The sequence below is a fragment of the Plasmodium gonderi genome (assembly GCF_002157705.1).
Source record: "Plasmodium gonderi DNA, contig: Pgo-contig_310, whole genome shotgun sequence".
NCBI classification, from domain to species: domain Eukaryota; phylum Apicomplexa; class Aconoidasida; order Haemosporida; family Plasmodiidae; genus Plasmodium; species Plasmodium gonderi.
Window position 1 is genome coordinate 22,748 of NW_021629216.1, and position 12,491 is coordinate 35,238.

At 19.8% G+C, this 12,491-nt stretch overlaps 1 protein-coding gene across 1 annotated transcript, besides 3 other annotated features; it reads right to left on the reverse strand.

Moving 5' to 3' along the window:
- Window positions 1-1,500: 1,500 nt before the first annotated feature.
- Window positions 1,501-1,662: a sequence feature (nonsense mutation produce stop codon;~variable surface protein).
- A 128-nt stretch (window positions 1,663-1,790) lies between these two features.
- Window positions 1,791-2,630: a sequence feature (nonsense mutation produce stop codon;~variable surface protein).
- Window positions 2,631-2,813: 183 nt separating this feature from the next.
- Window positions 2,814-2,855: a sequence feature (nonsense mutation produce stop codon;~variable surface protein).
- A 4,967-nt stretch (window positions 2,856-7,822) lies between these two features.
- On the reverse strand, window positions 7,823-9,157 carry PGO_002710 (variable surface protein; the record flags this gene model as incomplete). The annotated part of the gene is made up of 3 exons (XM_028691174.1): window positions 7,823-7,987; window positions 8,098-8,988; window positions 9,137-9,157. 3 exons carry the CDS (start codon window positions 9,155-9,157, stop codon window positions 7,823-7,825), a joined length of 1,077 nt encoding a protein of 358 aa, XP_028546975.1.
- Window positions 9,158-12,491: the final 3,334 nt, after the last annotated feature.

Sequence of the window (12,491 nt, forward strand, 5' to 3'; positions counted from 1 at the left end):
TTTTTATTATATAGAATATATCATGATTTTTTATTAATTTATATCCAATATCTTACTATATTTTTTTTAAATAACATAATAATATATATATTTTTATGTGGAACATTTGATACAAAATAAAGCTTAGAATTAAATTCAAATATTTATTTTTATAATATCCTATTCTTTATTAATATATTTCCTTTTATTTTTACAGTATAAGTCTTTATTTTTTTTTTTGGATATATATACTACAAAAAATAAATTTTCTTAATAACATACAGAAACCATATTTAATGAGTAGTAAAATAATAAAACAAATTTTATTCTACTTCATATACTTCATTTTTATCTGATACACTGTATATATACTCCCACGATATTTCTGTTTTGTCATAGAAATCATATATTATGTATTTCTGAATTATTAATTTTACTATATTTAGTATAATTAATATATTTTGCTTATTTATTATTTTATATTATAAATTATGAGAATTTTATATAATAATTATTCTGTATTATATTTTGTAAATTTTATTTTATTCTTTTATTCGCATTGAATTTTTATATATATTATTACTACATACAAGTTATATAGAATAAGTAATATGTATTTTATATGATTAGTAGTTGAGTAATAATAGATAAAATAATAATACAATATATTTTTTTTATAAAAAAATATTTATATATATTTTTATAACAAACGTTACTCACGAATAAGTTTTTTATCCTATGTAACAAGGACGATGTGTTATTCGGGTAGATACATAAAGCGCATTAATTTTAAAATGGCGCTATATAAAAAATATACAATGGTTATTAACATCAGTAAGTTCTTTCTTAGTTTTGTATTTTATATATATAGTTATTTTTATATGAAATTTAATACATTTATTTTTAAATAAACTTTAGTATAAATTATTGTTTGTTAAATTATCAACTCTTGTATAAATTAACAACTGATGTGTAATGTATGTATCCTTATATTTCTGACTGTCTGTTATTCATATCAGTGTAGTATTATCTGGAAAACATAATGGTTGTTAATTTTATCGCGTGAAAAGAATAATATCAATATGTTTTTATTTAATTTGTTGATTAATAGATTACAAAGTTATTATATTTTTACCATTTTACAATTTAGGTATATTATATAAATTATTTTCATTAACTATCATGTTTGTATATTATATTTAAATAATAAAAATTTATATTATATTTTTATTACTCAACATTCCTTTTTTTATTCTTTTATTATATTAGTCTTTTGTTTTATAGATAATATGCTCTAACAACGTCTCCATAAAAATATTATATTAAAGCACGCTTTTTGTACAACCTTATTTTTTATTCATAAGTCATATATTGGTTTTTTTTATATTTTAAATGGTTTCACATTTTTGGTAGTGTTAAGTTTTCTTATCTGAATTACATTTTAATTAAATTATTTTTAAATCTTTAATAATAATTATTTTAGGAATACACTTTTTTATGCTTATGTTAGAATTTATACGTTTATAAATTTCCATATGCTATATCATATCTCTGATTATATGAGTTTACATCCTTCTTGTCACGCAAGGCGTATAATGGTTTTTTTTCTTCATCTTCATCATAATCATTTCTTATTCCTACTGCTCTATTTCTTGATCGAAACATATTTCGAATTGGGATAAACTAATAAAATAGATAATATCAATTTTATTTATTTTTAAATATTAAATATATTTTTTGTTTATTAGTGGAGCATAACATGAATATATCTTTCACTATTGATCATATTTTTCAAGCGGTATTATATCCACATTATAGATTAAAAAAGAAAGGTAAGACACTACTGGAACAGTAGCAAGTAATGTACGTAAAATTTTTTTTATGAATTCACTTGTAATAAAATATTCAGTATCCTGAAATAAGTCCATTGCATCATGCAATTCGGGTCCTGGTAATACTATAGAGTCAACATGTGGTATATACACGTCATCTATTGCTTGTGATTGTGTTACTTCTGAATTCAATTTACACCCGATTAATTCTGCAGCATTTTCAGATCATAATAATTGTTTTATTGTTTCATTCCTACAAAAATATATATCATATGAATTCTTAAAAATATCTAGGTATGAGGATGTGTTTTTATTCTTATTAGCTAGATTATCCATGCTCTGAGAGCAGTGTGTTTTGTACGTATGATTATATAATTCTAAACTTTTCTTCATAAGATTTATCCATAAAGAGTTATATGCATCTTTTTTATTTAACAACATGTTATGAATAACATGCATACAATATTCATATATATTTAGCTTTATAATATTAATCGGTACTGCATAAATTGCATCGTGTGGATAATATCTACAAATTCTTTTTATAGATAATTTATTAGATAATAAGCCTCTAAAAAGATTGAACAATATATGAATAATAGGATTACTAAGTCTCTTTTCTTTTGAATATATATATATCCAGTTGTTTAAATTGTTACAATAATTATATTGATATTTAAATTCTTCTGATTCCTTGCAAAATGGTTTCAAATTTTTTACAAGTTTCAAATACAATTCATAGTATTTTCCGCTATCAATATATAACGTGCCTTTAATTGGCAAACAAAAATTTTTGTACAATTGTTTACTTTCAGTATCCTCCACTGTTTCATCATGTTGTCCTACAAATTCCACACTTCTAATAAGAAAGGATACTGAAATTTAAAGTAAATTACATTGAATTTATATTAAGGAATTAATATTATATGTTTCTAAGGTAATTTATAAAACATAAGAAGTTATGCATAATATAATTTTATAAAAATAAATCGAAAAACGCACAAGCCTTCTATTCTCATCAATACCCAGCATAACTTTAGTCATGTTTCCTTAATGGAGTAGAAAGACATGATTCAATTTGTGCATTTTTAAATAAATTAAGAGAAAATAGACAAGTGGATTGTGTCCTTTATATATTATCAAGATTAGAATATATGAAATCATGTGTTAGAATTAAATAAACATAAATTTGTTTATATATTGAGATAGAAATAACAATATGACAAATGGACATATAACATTCCAAATAATGTGTTGCAATAACATGTAATAAAGTCTTGGTATATACGTGCATATATTTATATTTAATAACTTGTAAATAAGGTATACTTATTTGGAAAAAAATCAAATAATTTTGCATAACTAATAATTATAAAACATATCATATTTATCATAAAACATATAATAATTAAGCTCAGAATTTATAAATACATATGTTAGTATATGTAATAATATAAGGGTTTTATTGAATAAATTACTTACTTTCTTGAATAATAGTTTATAAGTTATGTTTCATTATATTTTTAATATTAGTTGATATTTTTAAATAATAATTTTCCTTGTAGATGTTAGATTCAAGATTAATACGTTATAATAAAGGAAAATCAATAATTTAGATTAGATGCTTAAATGATAATAAGGTAATTTATATAAAACGAACAATATTTATCACAAGGATATTTTTTTAATAATAAATATATAATTAATATGTCTCACAAAGTATATGGGAACTTAGTTTTATGCATTCATTTTTTGTCTACAAGATGTTACATATTATCTAATATGGAAAAATAATTAATGTATTATATTGGGATAAATACCATTTTAATCACTGTCCTATATTTTAAAATAAAAAGATGTGTACAATAAATAATTTTTAATATTTAATATTTAATAAATTCAGCACATACAGCATAATTTTTTAAAGATATTTAATAAATAAAAAAATATATAATACATGAAATCTTATATAACAAAGAATCTTTTGTATATTATAATTATATCTGTATGGGAATATTTTTTTCTACATTGAAATAAGTGTTATATATTTTTCATTTTTTCACGTATTATAGTAAAATTGTGGGTAAATATAGCACGATAACTTATCTATCATACTTACATTTCAATAACTTTTTGTTTGAAAATAACACCAAAAAAAAAGGTTATAATAAATGCCACGATTTTCCGATGTACTTTGTTGAAAAATATATATTATATAACTAAATACACACATGATTAAATAAGAATATTTCGTTATATTCTTAATCGTAAAACATAACATAGAAAGAATAAAAGAATCTTTATGAAGGATTAAGTTGTGGTTAATGTTGTAGCAATTTTAATTTTATTTTGTAAAAAATTATTTATTCGTCATCATGTATTTTTAAATATTACAAGAATTTAATTTACTCTTGAAGGATGATATGAATTAATTTTTAAATGATATATACCTATGTATATGATACTGAGATAAAATATAATTTTATATTTTACATAAATGTACATATTTATACTACACATATATGATTACGAATAATTTTATTTTGTCAAAATATTATTATAGTAAAATTTACACAATATTACAATTTTGGTTATATATAATGTGTATGCAAGGTTAAAATGTCTAATTATATATTTTTCTCAATGTTATGATGTCTTATTATAATAATAACAAATCATTTTATAATCCACATAATTTTTTATATTATTTATACTTTATTACTAATTCAAGACAATTCTAGAATAAATCACAGTTTATACCATATTATATGTATATATATTTTTAATTTATATACATTAAATCATTTAAAAATATATTCAATCTTTATTAATTATGTTTGTTTTTAATATGGAATAATGAAAACATAATAGACTTATTACATAGGATAAATGAAATATAATATTCATTAGATAAGAAATATTATTATCAATTTGTGCACTAAAATATTTATTATCCTTTAGAATTATTTAATATTTAATTTAAATTGATCATTTAATATATAATGTGCACTGTATGATTACATAACAGCGAAATATGTTTAGAAAAAATAGTAATGATTTATATAAAATGTATTTTAAATTTTTATATAACTATTTTAAAAATAAAAATTACGATCTTATTATTTTTTAAATAATTAATAATTAAATTCTGATAAATATTATTAAAAGTTACGTTTTTATTTATGTAAATTATAACTTGTAAAAAATTATAATTTATTTATAAAATTAATTATTTTAAGTGATAATTAGTGTTATATTTATTACTAAAATATTTATGCTGTATTCATAATTAGTATAATATTTGTTAAAGAAGGTATATTTCGTAATTATGAAATATTAGAAAGAATTTATATTTTTTCACAAATCACTAATATTATTGTGAAATTGTTATATTTATTAGTATCTCAAAAAATTTTAATTTTATTAAGACAAAAATGAAATTGTGCATATTAAATTCATATATATGGGGAGGGAAATTTTTATTATTCATATGAAATAATAAATAAAATAATAGTTCCTTTATATAAGAATTATGAACAATGTCATGCTTAGAATTAGTGCACAATGAGTCAATTAAATATTCATAAAAATAACGTTGCTATATAATATTATTAATGTTAGAAAAAATTTATATATGAAGAATAATGAATAAACTGATTCATAAAAATAATTTTATTTTACTTTTATTCTTCCAAAATAAAAGATACTTCTTCAGAATTAATTTTTGGGTACTTATATTACATTCTCTGCATTTAACTCCTATTCACATATGTCAATAGATGATGTAGTTTAATGTATCTATTAAATGCTAAAAGAAAATGTACATTTTTGAATTTTTAAATGGAAATATTAAAATTTCAAAACAATAAGAGCAATAATATAATGGTCTCCATTGCATATTATAATTCAATATTTCTTGCTGGTTTATTAACACAAAAAGTTGTAATGAGGTAAAATAGTGCATAATTTTTAATTGTACAATTAAGTACTTTTATTTTAACAGAATAAGATGTAACATAAATTAATTTATACAATTATAAGAAGTATTGATACAATGTAAATGCCATATATGTGTTTATTGCATACATGAAATCAAGAAAATAGTGTCATACGTTTAAGTTACAAATAGAAATACGTAAGATAAAATTAATATGTACCTTTTATTTTTCATGTACACTTTTTTCCTTTTTAATTTATATCATATATAAAAAAAATTATAACAATATATCGCCTCTTTTTTGTAAAATTTTATGGAATATTTTAATTTCATGTATTTTTCGAAGGTTTGATCATATTTAACTATGAAAATATTCAAAAAGTTCATTTATATGTAACCATTTGTTATAAAATTAGGATAATCTATATTTTTTAAAATATTCCTTCTCATTATTATCTTTCTTCAAAAATCTTAGTTTACACATGTATATATAGGAGAAATCTCAATATATTTGTAATTCATTAATATTTAGGATTTTTTAATATACTTAAAATTTGTTTTGTACATTACATTACTGTATTAGAAAAAATATATGAATATTTTAAAAGTTATTAATTAAAAAATGCCATTTCTTTTTTTTGTCTAATTTTATATGTTTCATTTACTCGTTTCAGTTATCTTATTAAAGAATGATGTTAAGAGTGTTAGCTATATTTTTTGAATACATATAGGGATTTATATATATACAGAAGCTATTTTATGAGTACTAGGGAAATATATATTATGATGTATTCTATGCTATGTGTCTTTTATACTATATAATATGTTAGCATAATGGAAATATGCGCATAAAAAAAAAGGTATATATTACAAATAATTTTTTTTTTTTAACCATATAATGCAAAACTCAAAATATGCTAAATTTTATAAAGCTTCATAATTTTTTTAATATGTTTATTAATGAAAATCATTATTAGTTCATTCTCCTCTGCTACGATCGATGTGAGATGTATTATTCATATATTACTTAAATTTATTTCATCTATTATTGTGAAATATATTTATTGCACAGTAAAATTTGTGCTTATTATGAAGCTTGAAAATTTTGTATTATGGTTCATTATATGATACTTTGAGATGTAGCTATATCCTATATTATATATGAAATATATTTGATGCATCTTTTTTTTAACTGTGATATCTATGATTGTTATTAATAATACTATACATATTTTCACGAGAATAATAAATAAAAATTTTCATATACATATATATTTATTTAATAAGCGTAAAATTACTTGTAGATTAAAAATTTGCATTACTATTTAATAATACATTACTAGGTTTCAGGATGAAACATTGGCATACATACAATTAATTAGTTTTATATAAGAAATTGCTTTTGTTGTTATATTCATCATGTAATTTAAATAAATACATTGCGTAATTGTTATAATAACTTATTATGTTACAATTAATGCATAATATTCTTTCAAGTTTTATATTAAAATCATACATTCTGCCGTCAATTTTTCCTGAATTTATATTTTATATAAAATTTAAAATGAATCCAACTTTAGAATTATATATTCATTAATTCTTCAATTTTCTGAATGAATTTCAGCTATTAATTAAATCTATGTATTATGAAAAAAAAATTCACTTAAACATATATGTACAAATACTACATCGAAAAAAACTATATATTCAAAAAAATAAATTAAATAAAAAATAAATAATGAAATAAACATTAGAAAATAAATTTCTAATGAGATATATTTTTTGAGGTTTTACATTAAATAAATCCTGTTCATTAAATATAGTAAAATAATTTTAAATTATATATTTTCTGATGTATATGTATAACTAGACAATTTTCTTCTATTAATTACATATCTGATAAATATTTTTTTATAATTATTCATGTATTCTCTATGTAAGAAATATTATAATTTTATTTATTTTTCGTTTTTTTTATATATGAATCCTAATATATCCAGGTCCATTATTTGTATATTTAATATTATAGTAATTAATTTATATCATATTATTAAATATTAAGAAATAAAAAAAGTTACGCAGTGCTGTACCATACATAATAATTTTGCATATCTTCATAATAAGGGTTAAGATATTCTGATGTATCATTAAGTAATTTATTTCTTTCTTTATTTAGATGATTTGTTTTATTTTTTCTATATACAATGGTATTTCGTAGCTGATTACCTATGGCTGTAAACTGTTACAGGAAAGGATAATGTGAAATATGTGTAATATATAAATTTATGATATATTGTGATATAACTCATAATATTAGCACGCTTATATAATATATATATAATACAAAACCGTATTTACTTTATATAAAGCACCCACAAGTAACGAAGTGACAATTACTCCTAGAAGGATATTACCAAATATTTTTAGAGAATTGTTATTATAATTCATTAAATTGCGTTCATCAGATGATATCGCTTTAAGTCTAGAACTTAAAATATTATTTTGTTCATTTATAGGAATATTTTGTTCAGGTGATGAAAATTCTGTTTGACTGTCTTCTTTATATGTGTCTGCTGTTGGATCTTCATCTTCTTCTACCTCTTCTGCTTGGCAGCTATAATATTGTAGTAATTTTTCGGGAGTGCATTTATAAAATTTGTCATAAGTTACTGGGCATTCAGTTCCGCTTCTATAGGTACAAGATGTCTTAAAATCATCATATAGTTTGATTATATCAAGAAGGTAGATATTATATCGTTCGCAATATTCTTTATTATTTTGGTACATTTCCTTAATCGTTTCACAGTCCTGGCAGTAATCATATAATTTCTTTCTCTTTTCCCAATCATCGTGTGAATTTATATAAGGATCTAATTCACAATTGTAAAAATTGTATACACTTTGAATATAATGAAAAGACGTAGAAAATATACGGCTAATTTTTTTATAAATAATTTTAGGATCACATTTGTTTTCATTACACATATTTACTAACTGTCCATACAGCCAGTAACTCAATAAATTGCAGAACTCATATTTGATAGTATATTGTTCCCTGTATCTGTATTCATTCTTTAAATAATTTTGTAATTTTGAACAGAAATCCTTAATTTGAGGGTATTTAGATAAAGAATTATCACCATAGGCAACGCAGAGGCCGACTGTATTAGACACAGATTGAATTCCATGAGTTAATTTATCATATAATTTTCGTGAAGGTAAACTATTTGTCATAAAGTTCTGAAAATCAAAAAATTATAATGATATTTTCAATGATATAAGCATTCATTGATAAAAATCACATTTATTATACACCATAAAATAAAAAGTATTAAAGTAAATTATAATATTTTATAATTTAATGCAGTAATTTAAAGCGTTTACATACATATGTGGAATCAGGAGCCATTGTTGTATTCTATATTTTATGTAGTATGTACAAAATTAAAAAATAATTAACGTTATAGAATAAGAATACTTCAAGTTATTTATTATTATATATGTCACGTGACAGGAATAAAAAATATATATAGATATATAGGTAAATTATTTTACTAAATATAAAATTACAATTTGTAATGTATATTCTAAATATTATATTAAAATTGAATTATATTTTCAATGGTTATTATTAGTAGTGCTTAGTGTTCACGTTTTAATAATTATATTATTATTATATAAAATATAATAGAAGCTTAAAATGATGAATCATATATAATATTTATGAATTATATCTATGTATTATGCAAAATAAGTATGAATAATTTAATGTAATATAAATATAATAAATTGGTATTATTTAATACATGTAAATTATATACATTTAAAGTATATATTAAGGATAAATAAATTGTATAAAAAATATCACATATGAATAATTGAAAAAATATATTTTGAACACATATATATACGTATTTTATACAACAGTATAATTGTATATTAGTTGCTCTTTTTTAATTTTTATATTTATAGTTTTTTTTTTACTTATTATTTTACACATTAAACTGTTTAAAAAAATAATAAATTTTATGTTATAATGTGATCAAATACATATTTTATTTGAAGTTACTGTGTTAGCATTTGCTCTATGTTAATTTTATTACATATTTTTTCCCATGCGTCTTATATGAACAAAAATTATATTTCTGAATATTATTAATAAATGATGTCAAAATAAAATTAATATAATAGCAGTAATATATATTTCAATTTTATTTGTAAATATAATTACATATAAGAAAAAATATATTATAATTTTTAAGTCATAATGATTACAACATAGCCATATATATTTCCCTACATTGCTATTAATAATCATTAAAAAATATATGAAATTAAATATTTATGTATAATTATAATACACATAATACAGAATATTAAAAAGTGCTTTGTCAGAATTGATTTATACTATAAAATTTTTTTCAGAATGTATAATTTATTATTTTTCTTTTTTTAATGTAATATTAAATAAATATTTTTTTGAAATATATATGTTTTTCATTGTGTATTGTATAAATGTTATACATCTTCAGAATTATAATTTTATTATATAATTTCCTGTTTTAGTGTTATGTATGATACTATTTTCGCATAAATATTTATGTGTTATATTTAATGTTCTGTTCAATATTATGAAATTTTTTGAACAAAATAATTTCAATATGAATAAAAATTTACTTTTTACATTATTATATATCAGATTATTTTTTACTTCTTAAATTATCAATTTCGTATAATACAAATTATTTTATATAAGACAGTATGAATGAAATACATATGGATAATAAAAATATATATAAAAAATTAAAAAGTAAAATATAATATATCAAAATGAAATAATATTTAAAATATCATATATATACTAAATTAATAATGAATATAGAGTAATATAAAAACAAAAATAAATATGTGCATATCTATATAATATGTTACAAAAGTATTTTTTTTAAAAGGAATATAAAAAGATTCAAGTAACTAAAAAAAATATTTATATCCATACTTTTACCCTAAATAATAATATTTAGAGAACATAACTTACGAATATATATACGTAATAGTTTAATTAATATCATACGTACATTATTGTCATACATTAAACATCATATTTTAACTCATAGTTCCTTATAATTTTATATCATTTTAGGGGATTTTGAGGAGTATTTATAAATGATCGATATCATTATTGTATAAGCTATGATTTTTTTGTTGTTTCTCTCATATATTGATTTTTAAAAAAATAAAATAATAATATATTTTAAATGATACATCTTGCATATTTATATTATTAGGTATAATTGTAATGAAATGAAATTTATGCAATAACTGAATTTATGAATACCATATAAAATGAATGAATTCATTTGTCAGGAAAAAAAATATAATATTTACTGCATCAATCTAACGAATTCATTCCTTTTGTTGTAAATAATAACAAAATTTTTCTATAAAATGAGCAGAATATTATTTGCAATTATACTATAATGCAATAAGCTATTATAAATATGACATTTATAATATTAGTAATATTTATGACATTTATTATTAGATTAATACTTATAGCGTATATACTTCATATCATTTTTCGAATGTATATTTTAATGAATTTTATATATAATCATACTTAATATTTACAAATACATATTATTCATAAATAAAAAATGTATCAAAAATTATTTCTTATTCCGTAAAAGTATATTTATATATATGATCATAAAATTAATATTAATTGATGCCTTGTTCGATTCTATATTTTCTTCAGTAATAGGATATGAAATTATGCTATAAATGTTATTTGTGTTCTGATTGTATTGATTGCATGTATTCTAAAGTGTATATGAATAAATCTATAGTTACATCATAATTTAGGGATATTATATTTATAATTATTTTTGTTCTAGTTCGTGATTTAAGCAAGGAATAATGTTCGAAATCTATTTTGGGTTCAGTGTTTAGGGTTCAGAGTTTAGGGTTAGGGTTTCAGGCTTTAGGGTTCAGGTTTTGGATTGAGATTTCAGGGTTCATGGTTCAGGATTTAGGGCTTAGAATTCCTGGTTTATGATTTAAGGTTTTGTGTACAGGATATTTATGTTTATGGATTTTAGGCTTCACAGTTCAGATTTTGTTTTGGGTGTTTAGTGTTCAGGGATTAGAATTTAGATTTATGTTTTAGAATTTAGGGTTTAATATACTGTTCACTGTTAATGATTATGCATTTAGCATTTAGTATTTTGTGTTATTATTTTATTTTATTAACTTTTTAATTTTATTACAATTATTTCTGTTATTTGAAGTATTTTTTATTCTACTATATTTTTGTTTTTTTTTTTTTCTAATGCGTTTGTTGGTTGTTTATTATATACTTATATATATAGTAGTTATTATGTTGTGATAAAATTATTTTATAAATACAACTGATATAATATACACTTTTTTTTTTTTTTTAATTATTATTTCTTTAATATATAATTAGTATTATGTGCTTAGTGCTTGTTCTGATCATGTGTTTTATTTTTTATATATTTTAATTCAATGTTCTATATGTAATATAATTTCCGATAGTCCTTTGTTTTAAGTAATTTTTAAGCTATGCTTTTATCTGTTTATGAATAAATATGTTTTATGTTTCAAATTTATAATTTTTTCAAAACAAACATCTATTAGCTGTTCTTTATCTTGCTTTTTAGTAATAACACCATTCTCAAATACGTCTAGAGAATCATCATCTATATATTCCTCATCATTCC